At 37.0% G+C, this 25129-nt stretch overlaps 1 protein-coding gene and 1 pseudogene across 2 annotated transcripts in view; one reads left to right on the top strand and one right to left on the bottom strand.

The window, feature by feature from the left end:
* Positions 1 to 22502, top strand: part of ZNF280C (zinc finger protein 280C) — a 51937-nt gene extending 29435 nt beyond the window's left edge. For both annotated transcript variants that reach the window (XM_006769869.2, XM_015567904.1), the window contains 10 exons: positions 3155 to 3312; positions 3968 to 4068; positions 4754 to 4900; positions 9012 to 9143; positions 15069 to 15376; positions 15831 to 15971; positions 18644 to 18706; positions 21512 to 21630; positions 21781 to 21817; positions 21942 to 22502. In XM_006769869.2, the coding sequence (XP_006769932.1) occupies positions 3155 to 3312; positions 3968 to 4068; positions 4754 to 4900; positions 9012 to 9143; positions 15069 to 15376; positions 15831 to 15971; positions 18644 to 18706; positions 21512 to 21630; positions 21781 to 21817; positions 21942 to 21957 (1222 nt within the window). In that variant the 3' untranslated portion in view covers positions 21958 to 22502. The remainder of the gene's footprint in view (positions 1 to 3154; positions 3313 to 3967; positions 4069 to 4753; positions 4901 to 9011; positions 9144 to 15068; positions 15377 to 15830; positions 15972 to 18643; positions 18707 to 21511; positions 21631 to 21780; positions 21818 to 21941) is intronic.
* LOC102754356 lies at positions 13266 to 14111 on the bottom strand (annotated as a pseudogene).
* Positions 22503 to 25129: the final 2627 nt, after the last annotated feature.

Genomic DNA, 25129 nt, shown 5'->3' with positions numbered 1-25129 from the left:
CCTTTGTAGGTAACTTTCTGTCTCTCTCTGGCTGCTTTTAAGATTCTTGCTTTATCGTTGGTGTTTGCCAATTTAATTATAATGTGCCTTTGTGTAGGTCTTTTTGGGTTCATTTTGTTTGGGACTCTGTGAGCTTCTTGGATTTGTGTGAGGTTTTTTCTCCCCTATATAGGGAAATTTTCTGTTATTATTTCTTCAAACGGGTTTTTTATTCCTTGCTCAATTTCCTCTCCTGGTACCCCTATTAGGCAGATGTTGTTTTGTTTTGTGTTGTCCCAAAGTTCCCTTAGGCTCTCCTCCTGTTTTTTAAGTGTTTTTTTTTTTTTCTACTTGCTTCTCTGCTTGGGTATTTTTTCCTACCTTGTCTTCTAGCTCACTGATGCAGTCCTCCACTTCTTCTAGTCTACTATTGATGCTTTCTATTGAGGTCTTTATTGCAGCAATGTCATTTTTCATTTCTTCTTGGTTCTTCATTTCTCTTGGTTCTTACACATGTTGTTGAATTTGTCTTCCACCCTTTTCAGTGACCTCATGACCATTGCTCTGAATTCTTTCTCTGTCATATTGCTTGCCTCCATTTCATTACTTCCTTTTCTGGTGATTTCTCCTTTTCTTTCTTATGTGGGCTGTTTCTTTGTCTTCCCGTGATGGCTCCTCTCATGGTTTCTGGTTATGTAGCGCTGTCTCTCCTGCATTGAATTTCTTTAGGCAATGCCAGCTGCGTTTAATTCACCAGTTCTGGGTGGGTGCTCTTTGATTCAGCTGTTTCTTCTGCTCTGTGAAAAGGCACAGGGCCCATCCAAAAATTCATGCGTTTGTTTCCCCCTGAGCAGACCTCTCAGGCACCCGTGGTTGGGGAGGTTGGAGTTCCGGCATTCATGGATTTGCAGCTGAGGTAACTGGTCCCTGGGCATTGTTGTTGTAAGGTCCCGGGAGGCATCCGAGAACTCCCTGGTTGAAGGTAAGGCTGGGGTTCCGATCACAGTCAGTCTCTGATCACAGCCGTCTCCCCTTCAAGATGGCATGGCCTCTGCGGCAGAGCCAGCTGCTCCGGGAGAGATTTCAGCTCCAGTAGAGGCTGCCCAGTTCCATGGGGCTGGTTCGCCAGTCCCCAACAGTCCCTTGGAGTATAGCTGTCCCTCACAAATACTGACACTCCCCACACGTCCACGCACTCTCCTTTCATTCTCTCACTCTCACACTATCTAGCAGCCTGCAGTCCCACTGGCAGCCATCTTGGATTCCCTTTCTTTTTTATTTTCATTTCAAAAGACTGGTTACAGATTTCTAGATTATCAAACTGTCTAGAAATTTTAAGCTCACCATATTTTATAACATCTAGAAATTTTGTAGCATTTAGGCAAGACTAGGATTTTTAAAATAGATTTGAATAGAGATGATGTTAAAATGAAAGGGGAAAAAGACATTTTGAAAGTGTGAAAAGATAAATAGTAAAACTTCCATGATGATTACTATTTTAAAAAAGTACTAATAATTTGTCCTTTAAGCCACTGAAGCCTATTTTATATATTTAAGGCCTTCAAAAAGATTTCTCTCATGAATTTATAACTGCTTTTGGTGGTAGGGTTTCCTTCCTTTAAGTATTTTATTTTAAAATGTATATAGTATTTCATATATGGAAAAGTAGCCTGCTGTTTTTCTTTATAAAAATTTTTATCTGAAATAATAATGAAGTGTTCTAGAAAGTTCCCAACTCATGCCCTCACCACCCTGGTGTCTGTGTCCATTGTTTAGGCTTATATGCATGCATACAAGCCCTTTTCTTTTTTTTTCTTAAAATATATTTTATTGGTTTTTTACATAGAGGAAGGGAGAGGGATAGAGAGTTAGAAACATCGATGAGAGAGAAACATCGATCAGCTGCCTCCTGCATGCCCCCACTGGGGATGTGCCCTCAACCAAGGTACATGCCCTTGACCGGAATTGAACCTGGGACCCTTCAGTCTGCAGGCCGACGCTCTATCCACTGAGCCAAACCGGTTAGGGCAACAAGCCCTTTTCTTTACCAAGTTTTAACAGGAAAAAAATGTCTCCATGGATCAAAACTTCAGTTTTCGAACTGACAACCTTTTCATGCTGATACCTCAGCATGACAAAAAGAATCTAGCAGGCAACTAGCAAAGGAGTTCCTGGCACTTAGCACAATTTTAAAACATAAAGAGGCAATCAAGAGTGCTAATGTTGCTAAGGGTATGAAAGTGTTCACAAAACAGCAATCATAGGTAATTAAATAGGTAGAAAAACTTGTTGATTGGATAAAGGAAAAGCAGCTGGTGATAGCATTTTGGAGGCAGTGATATAAGAAAAATTCCTTTAAGGCTAGTAGAAGATAGTCCTATAAATTTAAGAAAAGAAGTGTTTATTTTTAAACTAGAGGCCCAGTGCTTGAAATTTGTGCACTGGGGAGGGGGGGTCCTCAGCCTGGCCTGCACCCTCTCACAATCCAAGAGCTCTCGGGGGATGTCCGACTAATGGCTTAGGCCTGCTCCCCACCTAAGCAGGTAGTGACATCCTTAGCACTGTCACGGAGGTGGAAGAGGCTCCCACCACTGCCACTGCACTTGCCAGCCGTGAGCCCAGCTTCTGGCTGAGCAGTGCTCCCCCTGTGGGAGTGCACTTACCACCAGGGGGCAGCTACTGTGTTGAGCATCTGCCCCCTGGTAGTCAGTGTGTGTCATAGAGATGGGTCATTCTGCTGTTTGATTGATTTTCTTATTAGCCTTTTATCATATAGGATTAAACAGTATATTAGACATGTACTCTATATAAGAAAGGTTTGAAAAGGGGAATCATTTGGCAGTCTGGAATGGATTAATTAAATTTATATTATTTTTAATGGGAAAAAATTATTCAGTTTTCAAACCACTTCTTGAACAGCCTTCTGGAACAAATTAAGTTCCACTTAATTTGGAGGTTCCACTTACGAGGTTCCACTGTATTTTACAAATAGATTTACTGAGCCATTTAATGAAAGTGGTTATTTGAAGTGCACACTTTTCTAGAGGATTTTAAGGCTTAGAGATATTATTCTGAATAATATAACTGCCTTTCTAACATTTAGGTTCAGATACTTACTTGTGAGGGTTTTTTGTTATAAATCTGAATATTTGCACCTGTTGACAATTATTTATAGGTTTATGAATCACATGAAACACCATTTGGAACTTGAGAAGCAGAACAGTGAGAGCTGGGAAAGTCACACCACCTGCCAGCACTGTTACCGTCAGTATCCTACACCATTCCAGCTGCAGTGTCACATTGAGAGTACACACACACCTCATGAGTTTTCTAGTAAGTCACAGTTTCACTGAAGTGCTAAGCATCAATTATTTTGATCATATAAACTATGAGGGATCCTTAAGAACGCTGATAGAAAAATAAGAAATAGACTTTGTAGTTTGAGGGCAAAGTTGAAAAGCAAATTTTAACTTGCAGAAACTTTTCAATAAGATTACTTAAGTTGAGATCCCTCTTATAAATAGGGCATATCTCCTGTATGATGTGTAAGGGGTAAGCTAAAAACCAGAGTCCCTGGTTTTCAAATATGAATCAATGATCTTGATTTATACTCTAATAAGAAAGATAACTGCAATGAAAGTTGAAATCACAGAGTGTGGAGTTAGACAGCTTGGACTCAAATTCCAGTTCTGCCTTTTAATACAACTGTGAGATCGTAAGTTACCTAAACTTTCTGTACTTCAGGTTCCTCATCTGAAAAATGGGAATAAAAATAACAGTACCTCTCTCAACTATGGAATGGGAATTATTAAGTAAGCTAATATAAGTAAAGTCCTTACTACAGCATTAACAGAGTTAACTATAGAATTATTGGAACCACCATCACTGTTACTATTATTACTTGTTGCTGTTGTTATAGATGTACAAAATAAACCTTTTATTTATATACATCCTTAAAATGATGTAACGTGTGTTTTTCTCATTTCAGCGATTTGTAAAATCTGTGAATTATCATTTGAAACAGAACATACTCTTTTACAACATATGAAGGACACTCATAAACCTGGTGAAATGCCATATATTTGCCAGGTACACACACATTTTATTGTCTACTTAGCTGTTAGTTTAATTATCATGTGCCATGAAATAGTATTTTATTATTTTTTAACCATTTAAGTAAAACAAGTTACTAAATTGAAGACCCTCTTCAATCATAAAAACTCCCTTGGTTTAACTCATGTATGTGTGGGTGGTGGGTTGGATTTGGCCTGTGGGTCATAGTTTGTTGACCCCTGTACTAGAAAAACAAAATACCCTGCTAGAAAAAGACAAACATATGGACTTTTTTACTAAGTAGGGAAAATAAAGACATGCCAGAGAAATTGTAAATGCTGTTAGTTATGGGAAACTCAACTAAATACTTTGTGGCCACTATTTTTCTAGAATATGAAGTGGTTCCCAATAAGATAGCAAGATAAAGATAAATTGCCTCTATCATATTCTGGATGTTATTTAAAATCTGAAGAAGAGAATACTCTCATTTTATATAGCAGGATAAGTTTTATAGGACAAGAGGTGTCAGAGTTTGAATGATACTTTTCTGTTTCAAAGGTCATCAGTATTATTTGAAGTAATAGGATTCTTGATTGTATAGGCAGCAAAGATGAATTAGAACGTAATGTTCCTCTGAACAAATGATTTATCATTGCTACTTTAATGTAATTGCATATCAGTTATACATTCAAGTTATACTAAACCTTCTTTATATTTCTAGGTTTGCCAGTTTAGATCATCAACATTTTCTGATGTAGAAACTCATTTTAGAACATCCCATGAAAACACAAAGAACTTGCTGTGTCCATTTTGCCTCAAAGTTAGTAGAATGGCAACCCCCTACATGAATCATTACATGAAACATCAGGTAAGATTTAGCAGTTCTTATTTATTTTGTCTTAGTGAAAAAAAAATATATATATATATATATATTCTTAGATCATTGGTTAGATTTGTTCTAGAAGGAAAGCAAAGTTGTTCCAAATGACACAATTTACAATTTATGCTGAATTACTTATGAAACTTCCACTTCTTTTACTTGTCTCCTTCCTCATGATGTGGCTCATGAAAGTGAAAATTCTGAAGTATAGGTAGAAATATGAAGCCTAGAGTAGAGGAGAAGAGGGAATGTGAGTGGAATATTTAGGTTGGATATTTCAGGGTTCTAAGAATGTTGAGAATGGAAATGATTTTAAAGGTAATCAGGAGCAGAGAAAAGGATAAATATGAACCGAGGAAGATATAATTGAGGACTCATAGTCTTCTCTTTCCTTTTTCTCTTCAAACGTTATTTCCTATTTCTGGCCCATTTTTTATTATGAGAAGACATGTGGTTCTCATCAGTGACCTGGAACAGTCTCTTATAGCCTTCAGTGATAAAGGAAACAGCAATGAGACTTTTTCTAGAATGTGAACTATGCCAGAGAGTTACATTTAGGTTATAATTTGTTTCCTGGATGACTTGCCAGTTCTGCTGTGTAATTTCTCAGATACCAGTATTAGTGCTTTCATCTCTCCTTTGAATTATCATTTTATGCTTGCTTGTTCTTTTCCTGACACAATTAAACCATCTTTTATTTGGGCTGAAAACTTTTTAAATTAAATTTGTTGGGGTGCCATACAGGTTTCTAGTGTACATTTCTAATACATGATCTGAATATTGCGTTGTGTGGCCACCATCCACTGTCAGATCGTCTTCCATCACTATATATTTGCCCCCCTTTGAAGTAAATCTATTCTTGAGTGTTTGAAAGAGCCATGGTACCTTTGCCAAAATCAGAAGCAGTCAGTGAATTCCCTGAATCTAATTAATCAAGTTTTGTAATCAAATTTTGTCTTCTCACTGATCAGCTTATTACATTTTCTTAGTATTGATTACACTGTCATGGCCAATTTATTCCACACCACTGCTAACATTGCCTTTAGTTCCAGTCATTAGATAATCATGAAATCAACTTGTAGTTGTTAATTACAAAAAATTCATAAAAGTAGCATATCCAAATACATTTAGGATTGCTTATGTTATGACTGGGATGGTACCAACATGCTTAATTTTTTTATCCTGATATGCCACCTCATCCTTAAGAACATCTGGCAAAATCTTTCTGTTCTAGCCTTAGCCAGTTTGACTCAGTAGATAGAGTATCAGCCCTCAGACTGAAGGGTCCTGGATTCAATTCCAGTCAAGGGCATGTACTTGGGTGGCAGGATCAATCCCTGGCCCTGATTAGGACGTGGGCAGGAGGCAACCACGCTATGTGTCTTTCACATCGATGTTTCTCTCTCTGTGTCACAGCTGAGAGAATGCCATCACCAGCTGCTTTTCCTTTATCCAATCAACATGAAGAAGAGAGAGAGTGGAAGGAAGGGAGAGAGACACACAGAGAGAGATATCCTTGGGTGGGGATTAACAAAAAAAATCTTTCTATTCTAAGGTTTCTCCACCAAGGTTCCATCAGATGTTAAGAGAGGTTCTGCTCTAAAATTGTCTCCAGAAAAAAGAAGATTCATTAAATGGCTAGATATACAAAATTAATATTTTTAAAAAATAATATGTTGAGCTTTCAATATGCTAAAATAAATAATAAATCTCCAAGCAAGGGATATTGCATATATTTTCCCCAAAACTTATTTGACCATTGAACTTTTTATTTGTGCAATATCTATTAACATTTTTTTTAATTTCTTTATTGGTTAAGGTATTACAAATGTGTCCTCATTTTCCATTAACCCCCAACCTCCCCCCCACACACACACACACACATGCTCTCATCCCCCTGTTGTCCGTGTCCATTGGTTTGGCTGATATGCATGCATACAAGGCCTTTGGTTGATCTCTCCCCCTTACCCCCTCCCTCCCCTATCTTCCCTCTGGGGATTGATAGTCTGATTGCTGTTTCTCTGTCTTTTATTAACATTTCTTGAGGAATAGGATTTTGGAACCACTGGTCTTGATGCTCTATGTTTCATCTTTTGACCTTTGATTTTGAAAGGAAGTAGGAGATATAAAGCTCTGACTATTTCATTAGGAAGCTTTTTTAATATAATTCTTTCTCCCATGCTTTACTAAGCACCAGGGTGAAGTGTAGATGTGGAGGGAGTAATACTATGCTTAGAAAGGTAAGAAAGAGAAGAATGGGCTTGCTATGAGGACTGTGTCTCTTACGTGGTTTACATGATTTGTGGTCACTCTTCAGACCCTGAGTTGTATTTCTCAACTTGCCATGTATATAGTTAACCCAACAGGTCTTGAGTTGCCAAATCATGCACATTTTCAGAAGGGTCTATTTGTATAACCGGCCTTACTTAACTCCTGAAAACTGAACCTTTGTTAACTGATGAGTATTTTACATGCCTGAAACTTTGAACCATGTTTACCAGCTTTTCTAGATCACTTGTCCAAAAAAAAAAATATGATTGTAGTGAACACTTGCTTTTCTGCTGGGAATCTGAAGATAGGTGACTGAACCCCATAAAAAATCAGGGCCCTTAGACACAAAAGAGTTTCCCTGGCAAAACAAACAAACAAAATAAAACGCTTTCATATTGTTAGGGGATTGATTGTGCCCTATACAACTCCATCGGGAGAAGCGCTTGGAAATTGGAGCCAGTATCCTTCAGACTCCACCCAATGTACTTTTCTTTCCTGTATTAATCCTGCTCTGTATCCTTTCACTGTAATAAATCAGAGCTACAGGTATCACAACTTCTAAATCTTATAATTCCTCTTACTAGATCATCAAAACTTGGAGTAATCTTAGAGATTACTGACACACCTTGAGTGCCCAAATTTTCTTGTAAGTTTCAAGAACCTAAGAGATAGGCAGTCAGCAGTCAGTAGAGCAGGAGTGGGGAGCCTTTTTTGTGCCAGGGGCCATTTAGATATTTATTACATCATTTGAGGTCCATTATCAACTTAAAAATTAGCCTGCTATATTTGGTCAAACATTTAATTAACTTACCTCTAATTCCTTGGCTGGACCAGACCAAATTATCTTGTAGGCCTTATATGGCCCACAGGCCAGACGTTCCCCACCCTGCAGTAAAGGAACGACTATTAATACAAAAGATCACCAGACATCCTTCAAAGTACTTGCAATTTGTATAATTGTTCACAAAATACTCGAAAACCATAGCAGGAGTATAAGCTTGTAATTGAGATCATATTAGTGCCATTTAAGACAATAAAAATGGTTGAATCTATAGTCAATTTTATTCTTTTTGAAGACTTCAGATGAAACTTTTTTCCTAAAAATAATATATTTTGAGTGATTTTATTTTTTTAATATATTTTTATTGATTTCAGAGAGGAAGGGAGAGAGAGAGAGGGATAGAAACATCAATGATGAGAGAGAATCATTGATCGGCTGCCTTCTGTACACCCCACACTGGAGATGGAGCCTGCAACCCAGGCATGTGCCCTGACCAGGAATTGAATTGTGACCTCTGCTTCATAGATCGATGCTCAACCACTGAGCCACTGAGTGATTTTATTTTATTTCATTTTATTTTATTTCTTTCCACTGAGTGATTTTAGAGCTAACTGTACGGCTTGTGGAACTTTTAAGAAAAGGTAAAGGATTTCAGATGTGTTAAATAGCCTCATTAAATCTTTATAATAATAAGGCAATTAAGTGAAATAAGTCAGTCAGAGAAAGACAAGTATCACATGATCTCACTCATATATGGAATTTAATTAACAAAATAAAATGATGAATGGAGTGGAAAAAATAATAATAACAAAGCAACTGACATATATTAATCACTTGCCATATGACAGTTACTAGTACTTTTACTTGTATCATCTTGTGTAATTCTCACCATCACTCTACAAAGCAGGTATATGGTCATTTTCATTTCATAGATAAGGAAGCAAATGAAACTGAAATAGTAATACAAACACATTATAGAGAGTAAGTAACTTGCCCAATGTCACATTCTCTAATAAATTATTATTTCTAATATTATTTTTTAAACAGAAAAAAGGAGTTCATCGTTGCACAAAATGCAGATTGCAATTTTTGACCAGCAAGGAGAAACTGGATCACAAGACCCAGCATCGGACTTTTATAAAACCTAAAGAACTAGAAGGCTTGCCTCCTGGTTCAAAAGTGAGTTTTTAAATATGTTGTATTTTAACATTTTGTGTGAGTATAGAAATAACCTCCCACCTGGTTTTATCTATTGAATATAATATTAAAAATTGACTTCTGATTGTCATTAAGATTTTAATTTTAGGTTTTATCCTATGTTTGGAAAGAAAAACTTTTTCCGTTCTTTTCTGAGTTGATTGACATGTGCTATATTGGATCATATTCCTTTGTAGTGAGTGCAAGTAGATTAACTAGTTTGAATCAATTGTTTGTTTCAATATTCTATAGGCTATTTCTGAGCTAATCCAGTTGGCAGCATATATATCTGCTTCAGTGGCTACTGTAGGGTCGGAATCAGGTTTAATTTATCTTTGTGTCTCTGGAATTTGTCATAGTGCTTGAGTGCCATAGTTCGTTGAAGTTGGTATTACTGAGTCTGTTCTCAGAGAAGCATGTTCTGCTTCTGAATAGCATTGCTGTTTTAAGAGTGCAAACACATCTGACTGCAAATTTCCTTTTCCCTGTTTGCCTTATGTACTTTTTCTCTGACTTTTTTTTTATGTAAAGTCAGCTCTTGACTATGCTCCAGTAGAGAAATGTATAATCCAAAGTGAACAGTTCCCAAGCATTTGTATTTGTTTTTGAGCACTTACCTTTGAATGTGAATATGTCTACTGTTTGAAAATAATGTAAAACAGTGCTCTGAAGATGTAGAGTGAGAGAAGCTATCCAGTATCCTTCCCTGCAATCCATTCATTCCATGCTGAGACTAAGACATACAGAATATTAATGTAAGCAGTGCAGTCCTCCCTCATATCTTCCTTTATAAGTAGTAATAATTAGTATATTTCATTATAACATTATAATATTAATCATAATGATTGGCACTAAATGCCTTATACTTTAGAATTAAGCATTCAGTATGTTTTTTAATATATTCTATTATTTAATCCATGTAGCAATTCAATGAGGTAGACAAGGCAGATAGTATTCCCATACTATAAATGAGAAAGTTTAAAGAGGATAAGTTACTTACTCAAGGTCACATGGCTAGGAAGAGGTGGTACTGAGACTTAACCTTGGGTCTTTTAATTCCTAGTTCAGTGTTCTTTGTATGATACCAAACCATAATAGATGAAAGAGGCCACCTACACAGTAACCCAAATTATCAGATCTCCCTCCTCCCTATCTCGTCAAATCAAGAGGGGAGAGGCAATGGGTGTGGAGGGAGGGCAGGCAGGCAGGAGGAAGAGGATGAGGAAGGGGGCCAGTTGCATCCCACTTTCACAATGGGAAAGTCATATGTATGTATTACATATAACTTCTTTATTGTCTGCTCCTCAAGTATATGGGGGTAGTATAGTCAAATGATTAAGAATGTAAATAGGCAACTGTGTTTTTCATTATATTAACTAAGGGGTATAAGCAAACATTTTCTTTTTCTAAATACTAAATGACAAATTTTATATTAGGTCCCTTAAAGGAAATTCTGAGTATTATTAAACACTCCATGACATATGATGAATTGATATAACCTCCACAGTAAACTTTGGAACCATAAATTCTGTCCAGCGAGTCCCCAGAGACAGCGGGTCACATTTATTGGAGATCTATTTTATGGTTACCAAAAAGTAATTTAGGCCTTTCCATATTTATTATTTGAGGCCTTTGAGAATAAATTTTGACCTCTAAATTTGTGAAAGCTATTTAGTTATATCAGAGTATAAAATAGCCATGGAATGTGCTCTTTTGATATTCATATAATTAGTACAAACTACTAATTGTCCATATCTGTGTTAACATATAAATACTAGCAATACAAAACTGTAATAGTATGACAGTAAATAAATTTTATTTCATTGGTATGACCATTTAGAATAAACGGAAGATTTAACTGATTGTAATTTACACTTGCCATTTTCAAAGTAATGATTTTTAACTTTCTGTATTGCAGTGGTTTTTGAAATAGCTTTCTTGAGATACTAGAAGCCTGATGCACGAAGATTCGTGCAAGAATAGGCCTTCCTTCCCCTGGCTGCTGACACACAGTGGGCTCACTCCGGCAGCCTGTGAAGCGGCAGTGGAGGCAGGAAGGACTGGAGAGGTTGGGTGCGATAGTTCGTTTCACTTTCCTATTGTGAAAGTGGGATGCAACTGGCCCCCTTCCTCATCCTCATCCTCTTCCTCCTCCACCCTCCGCCTCCTGCCCGCCTGCCCTCCCTCCACACCCATTGCCCCTCCCCTCTTGATTTGACAAGATAGGGAGGAGGAAGATCTGATAATTTGGGTTACTGTGTAGGTGGCCTCTTTCATCTATTCAAAACAAAGCTGAGCCACCTGCCATTGCCACCATGGCTGCCACCATCGCCCCTTGGCTGGCCCAGGGCTCCCGGGGTGCGCTAACTGTGCACTGAGTGAGCTCCCATGTGTCTGAGCCAGCAGGGCTGCTCCAACACTAGGGTTTTGTTTTTCAGAGCAGCTGGGCAGGGGTGAGGTAGAGGGAGACACCAGACACCGGGAGCTATGACCTCAGGCACCAGAGGGTTGCCTCTGAGGCCTCGGGCTGGGCCACAGGGAGGCTGCAAGGACAATTGACAGGTGTGGAGCGTAGCAGGGAGGCCCTGACAAGGCACGCTGCCCAGAGGCCCAGAGCAGCCAGGGGGTGGGGCCATTGCCATCTTTGTCAGGTTAATTTGCATGCTTGCTCCTGATTGGCTGTGGAGTGTTGCAAAGTGACGGTCAATGTACATATTTCTCTTTTATTATATAAGATTAGATAATTTTTATATCATACTGTCGACCCATTTAAAGTGTGCAACTCAGACCTAACCGGTTTGGCTCAGTGGATAGAGCGTTGGTCTGCGGACTCAAGGATCCTTGGTTCGATTCCGTCAAGGGCATGTACCTTGGTTGCAGGCACATCCCCAGTGGGGAGTGTGCAGGAGGCAGCTGGTCAATGTTTCTCTCTCATCGATGTTTCTTACTCTCTATCCCTCTCCCTTCCTCTCTGTAAAAAATCAATAAAATATATATATTTTTAAAAAGTGTACAATTCAGTGTTATTTAGTACATTCACAAGGTTGTACAAACATCACTACAATCCATTTTAGAACATTTTCATCAATCCCAAAAGAAACCCCATACCCATTGTCAGTCACTTCCTATTTCCCTTCTGTCAGCTTCAGGCAAACTTTAATCTATTTTCTGTCCCTGTGGATATTCCTGTTCTGGATATTTCATATAAATGGAATCATACCATAAGTGATTTTTATAACTGACTTATTTCACTTCACATAATGTTTCTGAGATTCATCCATATTGTAGCTTATATCAATATTTCACTCTTTCTTATGGCTGTTATCAGTCAGTACTTATATACCAGTACTTATGTATCAGTACTTTTATTCTTTATTTATGGGTGAATATTTTTCAGTTGTAGTGATATACCATATTTTATTTATCCATTCATCAACTGATGGGCATTTTGGTTGTTTCCAGGTTTTGTCTATATGAATTATGCATCTATGAAAATTCATGTACAAGTTTTTATGTGAACAAAATTTTTTATTTCTCTTGGATGGAATTGCTAGGAATCAAATTGCTGGGTTATATGACAATTCTTATGTTTAACATTTTGAGGAATTGCCAAACTGTTTTCCAAAGCTACTGCACCATTGTACATTCTCACCAGCAATATATAAGAGTTGCAATTTCTCCATATACTTAGCAACACTTTTTATTATCTGCCTTTTTTTTGGGGGGGGGGGATGAGTTTTATTTGCTTTTTAGCAATGGCGTCATTGTGGGTAAGAACAACAGGGGCATGGGAATCAAATTCCTTTGGGGGAGGCTCAAGCTGCCAGAATCCCTTGTCCCTCCCCACTTTGGGCACTTAGGGAATTGGGTTGGGGGAGGAAAGGGAAAGGGCAGGGCATGATTAATAAAGCTGAAGAGTAACAAAAGACATTGACATGGACAACAGGGGAATGAGAGCATGAGTGGTGGGAGGGAGGATGGGGGTTAATGGGGGGGATGAGGACACATTTGTAATTCCTTAGCTAATAAAGAATTTAGAGATAAAAAATGAATAAATATAAAAATTAAAAAAATTAAAAAAAAGAGTAACAAAAGACACTGGTGAGTTATTCCTGGGGCTGTGGGAGGGAAGACGTGGGCCAGGGGCTCTTTGGCATTCTGGCCTGGCCTCTAGTCCTTTCCCTTCCCTTTCTTGGCTTTGGTCTTGGCTTTGGTCCTGGGGGCATAGGGCTTGGTTACATGGATGGTCTCCTGGCACTGGGCATTGTACCGCACCTTCTTCAGGGTACCTTGGCGGGCTTTGGTGCCCGAGTTCCCAACACATGACCCCCAGCTCTCACACTTGTACTTGCAGTCGGCTCCAAACTCCTTCTTCCAGTTGCATGGCACCCTGCACCGGATGCACTGAGACTGGGCCCCGCAGGTACCTTGGCGGAAACCCGCCCCGCAGTCCTTGCTGCTAGGAGTGCAGGACCCCCAGGTCCACTCTGAGCATTCTTCACTTTGTCATTCTTTTTGGCCACAGCGGAGGTGAGCGCCAGCAGGGTGTGGAAGGCGAGGAAGAGGAATCCTAGGTGCTGCATCTCGCTTGCTGCCCGCGATGCTTCGCTTCCTCCAGCGCTGGCCAGTCCTGCTCCAGCTGCTGCAGCCCCTTTTGTCTCTTATCTGCCTTTTTTATTATAGCAATTCTAGTTGGTCTTAAGTGATATCTCATTGGAGTTTTGACTTATATTTCCTTGATGACTAGTGATGTTGAGCATATTTTCATGTGCTTATTGGCCATTGTATATATCTTCTTTGAAGAAATGCCTATTCTTATCACTTGCCCATTTTTCTAAATTTTTTTTCAATTATAGTTTACATTCAACATTATTTGTTTTAGTTTCAGATATATGGCATAATGTTTAGACAACTATATACTTTACAAAATGTTCCTTCTGATATTTCTAGTACCCTCATGAAACCATACATAGTTATTACAATATACTTTCCCATTTTTCAATTGGGTTATTTGTCTTTCTTTACTTTTTTTTTTTTATATATTTTATTGATTTTTTACAGAGAGGAAGGGAGAGGGATAGAGAGTTAGAAACATCCATGAGAGAGAAACATCGATCAGCTGCCTTCTGCACACCCCCCACTGGGGATGTGCCCGCAACCCAGGTACACGCCCCTGACCGGAATCGAACCTGGGACCCCTCAGTCCACAGGCCGACGCTCTATCCACTGAGCCAAACCGGTCAGGGCTGTCTTTCTTTACTTTTTATTGACTTTATTGGATTGACACTGGTTAACAAAATTATACAGGTTTCAGGTGCACAATTCCACAACACATCATCTGTACACTGCATTGTATGTTCACCACCCCAGGTTATTTGTCTTTATACTGAGTTGTAAGAGTTCTTTATATATTCTGTATATAAGTCCCTTATTAGATATATGTTTTGAAAATATTTTATCTCATTCTATAGCTTATCTTTTTACTTCCTTAATGGTGTCCTTTGAAGCACAAAAGTTTAAAATTTTTATGAAGTCCGATTTGTCTGTTTTTCTTTGGTTGCTTGTTGCTTTTGGTGTCATATTTAAGAAATTATTGCCTAACCCAAGGTCACAAAGATTTATTATCTTTTCCTCTAAGAGTTTTCTAGTTTTAGTTCTTACAATTTGGACTTTTGGTATATTTTGAGTTAACTTATATATCTAGAAGGGATCCAACTTGATTGGAATGTAGAATATCTATTTGTACTAGCACCATTTGTTGATAAAACTATTGTTTCCCTCACTGAATTATTTTGGCACCCTCGTCAAAAAACAATTGATCATGCTGTGAGTGCTTGCAGTGACCTTTTTAATATTATTTGGATGATTAATTTTATTAAAAAATATATATTGCCTTCATATTTATAGGTTACTATTCGAGCTTCATTTGGATCTCATTCAAAGCCATCAACTCCATCTTCTAGTGATACTCCAAGCACTTCTTCTCTTCAGGTCTCACCTCCAAAGTCTAAAAATACAACTGCTAAAACCTCCACAAAATCGAGTGCAAGTAAATCTAAGATACGTAAGGCTCATTCTATTTCCAGTACACGTAAACTAGCCAATTCAAGTAAGCAAGGTAAAGGTGCATCTAAATGCAAAGGAAAAACCTCTTGCAAGCAAAAGAAACAACGCAACAGAAAGAACAAAATCATCATAGCTTTGAAGAACTTAAGGTAATCTGATTTGCAATATCAATTTAATATTCAAATTAAAGGTTTCTTTTATTATAATTTACCAGATCAAAAAACTCCCTTGCACATTTACATGATGATTACTTATCTTAAAGGCCAAGCAGTAAAAAGGTACTTTTTATAACTGTTGGACAGAACTTGAATTACTGTGTTCATTGTATAATTGCCATCTTTTACACTTATATTTTGTGTTTATATCTTATGATAGTTGAATTGGTTAATATGATCTTTTTTATTCCAGGGAAAGGTTAACTGCTGTTAGACTTTTTATACTTATTCTAGCTTGTTATTTCAAAGACAATTTCAAATTATAAGTCTCTATTTAAAGATGTTAACTTTAATATCTTAGCTTCAATTAATAAAATGTTAATAAGGCTTTACCTTATTATTTTTGTTTTACAATATAAATTTTATCATTTTTTTCTGTTTCCATAAGGTGTTATCGAGGAGTTCACAAGTGCATTGAGTGTCATTCCAAAATTAAAGATTTTGCGAGCCACTTTTCAATACATATCCACTGTAATTTTTGCAAATACAACACTAACTGTAACAAAGCCTTTATAAATCATATGGTGAGGTGAGTTAAATATGTACACTGTCAATCAAAACTGCCACTTAAAGATGTTTGGTTTTTCAAACAAATCTGGTCTATTAGAAGCTAGTTTGTCACATCAAGGAGCTAAAAGGATCTAGCAATAGGGAACTCCTAGGCCAGTGATGGCGACCTTTTGAGCTTGGCATGTCAGCATTTTGAAAAACCCTAACTTAACTCTGGTGCCGTGTCACATATAGAAATTTTTTGATATTTGCAACCATAGTAAAACAAAGACATATTTTTGATATTTATTTTATATATTTCAATGCCATTTAACAAAGAAAAATCAACCAAAAAAATGAGTTCGCGTGTCACCTCTGACACGCGTGTCATAGGTTAGCCATCACTGTCCTAGGCTATCACGCAGTACTACTTTCTAGCATAATAATTTATGAAATTAGTAGCACAAAAATTTCAAGAAGTTAGACTAATGAAATTAGAATAAGTTTGTTAGGGAAATTTGTTTCTCTGGGTCTTTCAAAAAGTGGTTATTTCCAAAGAAAGCTTTTTAAATGTTTCAAAAATATTTATTAAATAAATACGTGTAACCACATAATCAGTCATTTTGAGAGATATAAGATTTGTCAAAGATGCTAAGACCATTATTGGCACACACATATGTGCACTCTCTCTCTGTCCCTCCACCCCTTTGTCTCTCTATCCCTCTTTCAAGCCATCCATCTTTGCATTCATTTCAATGAAATGTGAAATGAGAGACTATAGGGATATTCCAGGGATGACGCTACTGTTGAAATTGCTTTTCATATATCAATTCAATTTATATTATTTTAGTACCTATCATATACTTTCTGCTAGAAAAAATACTTCAGAGCCCACATTACTTTCATTTGGATCTTATTGGTTATGTGCTTCCTTCAGGATGAATTATTTTTAATAGACAAATTTTTTTTTAATATAATTATGCTGTTGATTCAAATTAAGTTAGTTCCACTTAATTTTGTTTTTAGTCAGAAATAAGATATAACCACTAAAAGTGGTTTTCTCTTCAATCATAACAAGGCCTCTGTGTTACTTTCTGATCATAGTTAACTTCCACTTTATATGATTTGCCCACATTTCTTTATGGCTTGCCAGGCCCCCCGCCCCCCTTGGTGATGAGCCTGACCTCATGGTACCTTGACTCTTTAAAGCCAGCACTTCACATCCACTTTACATGTTGACCCTCTTCTTACCACTGTCCCATTTTACCTCATCATATACAATATTCACTTTGAATTCTTATAACTCCATAACTTTGAGTTTTGACCCCTCTTTTTAGTCCAGCAGCACCAATCCAACTTTATAGTCAACCTCATCTTCAAAGTCATCTGTTTGAATGTTGCTTTGTTTTTGCCCTATAATCCTTTACATCTTTAGTCATGCTTGCCTTGCTATCCTTGAATCTTTTATCCTTTTTTATCTGTCTCTATGCTCAGTTATAGACTATGAAGCTGTGCTTGATTCAATCAGCTCTTAATTCATTTTCCACTTTAATTTGGTCCTCTTTTGAAAAATACCTCTTTTTTATCTACAAGATCTATTTATTTTTTATTTTATTTTATTTTTTACAAGATCTATTTAAATCCTTTTAAATACTCTCAAGATTTTATTCTAGCCTCTCAGTTGTTATCCTTTTCTAATTGCTCAGAGATCACCCTTTTCCTTTTCCCCAAGGTTAACTTACCCTGCCTCTTAGCTCCTCCATTTCCTCTGTAGCCTTATTCAGTTATTTTGCACCTTCACTTCTTTTTCTCCCTACCATTCCTTCTGCCTGCAAATATTTTCAGGATTTTTTTTTAAGATGAAGGGAATTTACCTTTACTTTGCATATTTTCTTTCTTTTATTGACAACATTTGTAAAGAGTTTCCTTTATTATCATTTCTTTACCCTTTGTAATCTGAGTACCACCCCTGCCTATCAGTTAAAGCTGCTTCTTTTTAACAGTTATGCCCTAATTACTAGATCTACTCACTATTTTTCATTCTTATTCCTCTGTGACTTCTTTAGAGTATTTGATATTTTTGATAACTCACTTTTGAAACTTCTCCTCAACTTCTCTTAAACTGTTACCAACATTTTTTCAAACTTCCTTTTTGGCTACTCCTCTGTATCATTACTTTTTCTTTCTTCAACTCTTTTGGCCTCTTTCCTTTCTTTGTCCCTAAACCACTCTCAGATTTTTATCTTTTACTTTTCAAATGTAAATCCTCCAATTTCAATGCTGAGTTTCCCCAAGATCCAACTCTTCATCTTTATTTGAGAAATATTTTCACCTTTGACTCACTGGCATCTATAAACAACACAAATAAGTAGAAAACATTATTGGTTGTCTAGGACCTTTTGGTATTCAGAACGCCACTCCAACCAACTGAGTCACACTGGTCAGGAGAACTGAGATTTTTTTTCAGATATAATGTTGAGGTACTGATCATTTAAGAATATTCTCAGGGAAATGTGTTGTTAGAAAATACACAGGTAAAGTGAAATATAAAATACAAATTTTGAAGTGAACAGAGATGACTAATAGAATTTTATAACTTAGACCAGGATCTTTTATTCAAAACTAATAAACTGATCATAGACTTGAAATATAGTCATAAAATTAATATGATTTATTGTATAATAAAATCTTGTCTGTGTCTTATTTCTCCAGTTATCATAGCAGCCATCCAAGTAAACAGTCTCCTCTTTTTCATAAACATTGTGGAACTCTCAGGTAACTAGCTGATCTTTTTCTGTTTTCTTTATTAAAAAATTATAATTTTCTAACCTGATGCTAGAGTGCCTAGTTTGGAAAATGAAATGATTTCTACTGAACATAATAGAGTTTTATTCATTATATTCTTAGATCAAAAAAGGGATATGTTCTCTAACTAAACTTTTATTTTTAATACATTTTTTATTGATTTTAGAGAGGAAGGGAGAGGGATAGAGAGATAGAAACATCGGTGATGAGAGAGAATCATTGATTGGCTGCCTCCTGCACACCCCCTACTGGGGATTGAGCCCACAATCCAGGCATGTGCCCTTGGCCAGAATCGAACCTGGAACCCTTCAGTCCGCAGGCTGATGCTCTATCCACTGAGCCAAACTGGCTAGGGCTTTAACTAAACTTCGTTTCTGTGGTGTTAGTCATTAAGAAGAAACTTTCAGCCCTAGCTGGTTATCCCAGTGGTTAGAGCATTGACCCACAGACTGAAGGGTCGTGGGTTTGATTCCAGTCAAGGGCAGGTACCTGGGTTTCAGGCTCAATTCCTGGCCCAGGTCAGGGCATGTGCAGGAGGCAATCAATCAATTATGTTTCTCTCTCTCTCTCTCCCCTCCCTCCCTCCCTCCTCTTCTCCCTTCCACTCTCTCTAAAAATCAATGGAAAAATAGCCTCAGATGAGGATTAACAGCAAAAAAAAAATTAACTTTCATGGATTGGCATTCAAAAATAAAAATAAGGCTCTCCAACAATATTTGAATATTAAAGATATTTAAGATACCTAGTAAAGTAACACTTTTTTTTGGTTTTGACCAATATATAGCTTCATAATTCGTATGTTTTTTTTCCTTTTTGAAATAAAGAAAATTGTGCAACTTATTTACTATACAAAGAAATTGTCAATGACTATTTCTAAAGATACTGATAATTAACTTTGATTATACCTACCACACACACTTAGCTCAGAATCCACTAAATAACTATAGTAATACAAGGAGGTTTGTAATGAGTGCCATGAGAATTAATGATTTCAAAGAGAAGAGTGGTTTCTAGTTATACAAAGAGGCATAAGGGCACTCTAGTTGGAAGGAATAGCATGAATAAAAAAGCAGATAGGAAAAAAGGAGAAGTCATAGTACAGTTTGGGTGGAGCATGAAATTCATATAAATACTAGAGGCCTAATGCATGAAATTTGTGCACTGGGAGGTGGAGTCTCTCAGCCCAGCCTGCACCTTCTGGCAGTCTGGGATCCCTTGGGGGATGTCCAACTGCTGGCTTAGGCCCAATCCCTCTCACAAACCAGGATCCCTCACTCCTTACTGCCCATCGGCTTCCTCCTTACCTCTTGACTCACTGCTCCTTAGCGCTGCCGTGGAGGTGGGAGAGGCTCCCACCACCGCCACTGTGCTTGCCAGCTGTAAGCCCGGCTTCTTACTGAGTGGCCACTCCCCCTGTGGGAGTACACTGACCACCAAGGGGCAGCTCCTGTGTTGCGTGTCTGCCCCTGCTGGTCAGTGCGCATCATAGTGACTGGTTGTTCCACCATAACGGTCGCTTAGGCTTTTATTGTATAGATAGTGCGCCCAAAATGTATACACACAATTTGAATAATTATAAAGGAAAGGCAGTGTTTATTGAAATACATTTCATTTTCAAAATTGAGCTATCAGCTGTTAAAGTGTGTATACATGTTTTTGGAACACCCTGTAGTATTGAGATCAAAGTCTAGGGGAATAGTTTTTAGATCAAGATTATGGAATCCTTGAAAAAGGTTAGGGAAATTGGACTTAATTTTAATTTGAAGGCATTGGGGAAACCATGGGTGTTTTATTCAGAATCAGAGTACTGAAGAAATACCAGTTTGGAGGGGTATAAAAGGTGAGTTGTAGCTGGATAAGGCACATAGACTATTCTTGGATTTCTAGACTATTTAGGTGATATGATATGTCTAAACCCTTCAGCCTGGCTCCAGGAAGTGCTCAATAAATTGTTACTATTAAAAATGTTTGAAATATTGACAGTTTTAGGGAAAAAGAGAGTTAAAGATAACTGTGATTTTAAACCTTTGTCTTGGGGACATGACCTCATAAGAGAGATCATTCAGGAGGAGTGATTTTTAGGGGTGGAGAGGAAAGCAAATGACTTCAGTTTTAGGAAGATCATTTTTGATGTGACAGCCAGATGTAACTACACAACAAACTGTTAAGACTAGAACTGCAGGGGAGATGTCAGTCTAAGTTATGCTACTGGTTTTTATTTCTATACAGATGAAATACCTAAATTTAAAATGAACTATAAAAGTATATCTATGCTTTGTTAGTAAGCTGATAACAATAATTACATTATTTTTAATGATTTCTTTTTTCTCTGATTTTATTGTCACTTAAAATTTTAGATTGTAGGCTCCACAGAGTGTATAAAGAAGGTCCTCAGCAAATGTATATTGAATGAATCAATATTACATACTTGCTTTGCATATAGGCAAAGGTATAGAAAGATTGTGCCTGACATATATTATGCAAGTTGTCAGTGGAGCCACAACTGGGCTTTAGGTCTCTTGACTCCTATCTTTTAGCAACTGATATGAGAGGGAACAGTTTATAAAGTACTAAATGTTAGCATAACTTAGACATGGTTATGCCATTTTCTAAAGCACCATTTCAGGTATATCAGGCTTATGTAACAAGATTGAAAAGTGATGGTTATGATGCATAAAAAGTCAAGTGTTACTACATGGAAAATAATTATTGAACCTATATATGGATTTTCATAAAAGATAAAAAACTTTTCTTTCTGTCTTCTTTTTTCCATAGGGGCATTACTCTAGTGTGCCTTAAATGTGATTTTCTGACTGATTCTTCTGGCTTAGATCGTATGGCTAAACACTTAAGTCAACGTAAAACTCATACTTGCCAAGTTGTAATAGAGAATGGTATGTATATATAATTGCATTACTTTGAATTTCTGATACATATTCCTGTATTTTTTATCAGTCACAATATGGGGTCTTAATTTTATTAAATTGATAGTCTCACTCATCATATATGCTATTTTAAATGTAAAACTCTTCTTCTAATTTCAGTTCCCAAAAGTACCTCAACTTCTGAATCCACTTCTGAGTAAGTTTCTTTTTATTCAGTGCATTTTTCTTTGATGGATTTTAGCACTGTTGCATATTTTTAATGTATAATTAATAGAAATGAAAAATATTAAAGTATTTTGTTTTTGTTTTTGTTTTTAAAGCTGCTTGTTGAAATAGATTCCTGCTCTATGGAGCTCGTGCAACCTGGTGCAAGACAAGTTGGAATTTCCTAAGTTCAAAGTTCTGAAGTGTTTTCTTACACAGAGCCAGTTTCCTAAGTTCAAAGTTCTGAAGTGTTTTCTCACACGAAAATGGTTAAATACCCAAGTTCATGACACTAGCTCTCATTATTTAGCTCTTTTCAGCTTTCAGATGGCACTAGATTCTTATTCCACCTTATCTTTGTGTCAGGTTAACATATTTTAACATGCTCTTTTTTTCTCCAGTTGGCTCTCTCCAAAAATAACTTTTTGTTTGCTATGGTCTTTCTTTGCTTTGCTTTAAAATAATTTGTGTTTTTCTCTGCTGTACTTGCCTTCAGAATATTGCATTCCAAATGATATGGCTATTCATCTTTTTTGTCTGTTTTGTCTGACTTATTAGTTAATTTTGTATAAATCTTACATTTTTAGGTCAGATAGCTGTCTTCTCGTTCCTTGTCTGTCATTGTTCTATTTTTCATATTTTTCAGATGCAGAAGCAACACAGAAATTTCAAAAAATGTCCAGGGTACTCCTGGTCAGTGTCCCCCTTCGTTGGACACAACTGATGCCTGTTCTCTCTTTCCAAGGAATGTGAATTGTTTAACTGTGAGACCTCCTGTAGGTTGTGGCCTTAGGAAATCAGATATTGGGAAGAGTCACTTCCTTCATGACTGTCTGATGCTAATTTGGCCAGAGATGACCTCAAGGCCCATCAATTTGAGCACAACTTCCCACTGGGGGCATTGGTTCTTGATCTTAAGCTTATGGTCAAGAAAAGCCCATCAAATCAATGCTTTATCACCTAAGTTGGAGTTTAATCATTTTGGCTGCTGCCCTTTAGTCTTCTAGTATGCATGCAGTCCAAGGAATATCAAAACTGGTTGTATAGGGAACCAAGGCTACTTTTATGCTCTTGGAAAAAAGTTTTCTAAAATTACACTTCCAAAGGTACAGTTATTTGTACTATCGTTTTAAAGTTTTATCCAGTATTAACCATAGGAGTTTTCAACAGTACTAATAGTTTTAAATATTGAAAGTTTATTTTAATTTTATCTTGGTTTTATGTTGTTCTTCAGAAAATTTTTTATGTCTTTTGTTATGTCCACTTTTATCTTTTTTCTTTAAAATGTTTGTGTTTGTTTCATTTTGTTCAGAAATTCCTTAGAATTCTCTATAGATTTCATGTAGCTACCTATTGGTAGCTTCTTAATTTGCTAATTGTTCAGACCATTAGACGTTATTTCATCCTCTGTCCATCTTAGGACTATTATTAACATTATTATAGTTATGTGTTCAAAGACATAATACATTTGGAAAAACATTTTCTGTAGACCTTAAAACAAGTTTTAAAGTTACATTTCTATACATCTAATACATATTATCTTCTTAGCCATTAATGTAATACCTTTGGATAAAGATAATATATTCAAAAATATTGGGACCAAAAAACGCACTTGTTTCTTGCCCATATATAAATATATATAGATGTATATTTTTTTTAAGTTGGTGTTTGTTTATTTTGGTTACATTTATTATAGATTTTCTGAACAGTTTTGATGTTATTACTTATTTTTTTAATAAAAGTTGTATTGTTAACGTGCCTCAAGAATTATTTTTTAACAAATATCATATAAAAGCTGTAGATTTTATCATACAACTAGGAGCATTGTTTTGCTTCTTACATGGAAGCCTGATTACTTAGCCTACAGATTGAAGGCTTTATCTACTGAGTGCATGTTACCATTTTTCCTCCAGCACAGTTAAAAGCTCACTATTTACACTTTATTATTCTTGAACTTTAAAGGCTGACAGGAGTTCCTTTGTGATCTTAATAACCATGAAGGTGGGCGGGCTCTGAAGTTGTTTGACTCAATCACGAGTGGTTTTTCACCTCTTAACATCAGAATCCTTGAACTATACTTTGAAACTGTCTTAGCCCAGCTGGTGTGGTTGAGCATCCACCTATGAACCAGGAGATCATGCTTCGATTCCCAGTCAAGGCACATGCCTGGGTTGCAGGCTTGATCCCCAGTGGGTGGCGTGCAGAAGGCAGCCCATCAATTATTCTCTCATCATTGATGTTTCTATCTCTGTCTCCCTCTCTCTTCCTCTCTGAAATAACTTTAAAAAGAAGGAAGGGAGGGAGGGAGGGAAGAAAGCAAGAAAGAAAGAAAGAAAGGAAGAAAGATACTGTCTTAGTCCACTTGTGTTTCTATAACAGAATACCATAGACTGGGTGGCTTGTAAACAATAGAAAATTTTTTTCTCACAGTGCTGGAGGCTGGGAAGTCCATGACTGGTAGATTTAGTGTCTAGTGAGAACCTCTTTCCTGGTTCATAGACAGTCATCATCTTGCTGTGTCCTCACATGGTAGAAGGAGCAAGAAATTTTTCTGGGTCTATTTTATAAAGACACTAATCCTATTCATGAGGGTTCAACTCTCCTGACCTAATCACTTCCCAAAGGCCCCATCTCAAAATACCATTACATTGGGGTTAGGTTTCAATGTATGAATGAGGGAAGAGGGACACAAATATTCAGCCTATAACAAACTATTGAAAGCCAGGTTTAATTACTACTTGTAATATAGTCTAATCTTTGCAGTTCATACTCAAAAGAGTTAAATCTATTAGTTTTAATTTTCCAGACTTATTTCTGCTATAAATGATTTTCCAAAATCTTCAAAAGTAGATTCTTTCTTAGTAGTGGGCTTGGTGATGTTCTGTTTGTTTCCATATCTGTCTCTGGGATGGTTTTTCATCCACCATCTTTCTCTCTTTTTAATGTATTGTTATTGATTTCAGAGAGGAAGGAAGAGAGAGAGAGAGAGAGAGGGAGAGAGAGAGAAACATCAATGATGAGAGAGAATCATTGATTAGCTGCTTCCTGCATTCCCCATACTGGGGATCGAGCCCACAACCTGGGTATATGCCCTGACTGGGAATTAAACCATGACTTCCTGGTTCATAGATCGACACTCAACCACTGAGCCACACTGGCCAGGCTCATCCACCATCTTTATACCTTTTTTTTTTTTTACTTTACAAAAGGGAGGAGGGCATGTGCTCCGGGATGGGGACAGCTGGGGAGAGGTCAATGGGGGGAAAAGGAGACTTAGGTAATACACTTAACAATAAAGAATTAC

Source organism: Myotis davidii, unplaced genomic scaffold (assembly GCF_000327345.1).
Source record: "Myotis davidii unplaced genomic scaffold, ASM32734v1 scaffold900, whole genome shotgun sequence".
Taxonomy (NCBI): Eukaryota; Metazoa; Chordata; class Mammalia; order Chiroptera; family Vespertilionidae; genus Myotis; species Myotis davidii.
Note: the sequence above shows the minus strand (reverse complement) of the source record. Positions and strands in the feature narration are given on the sequence as shown.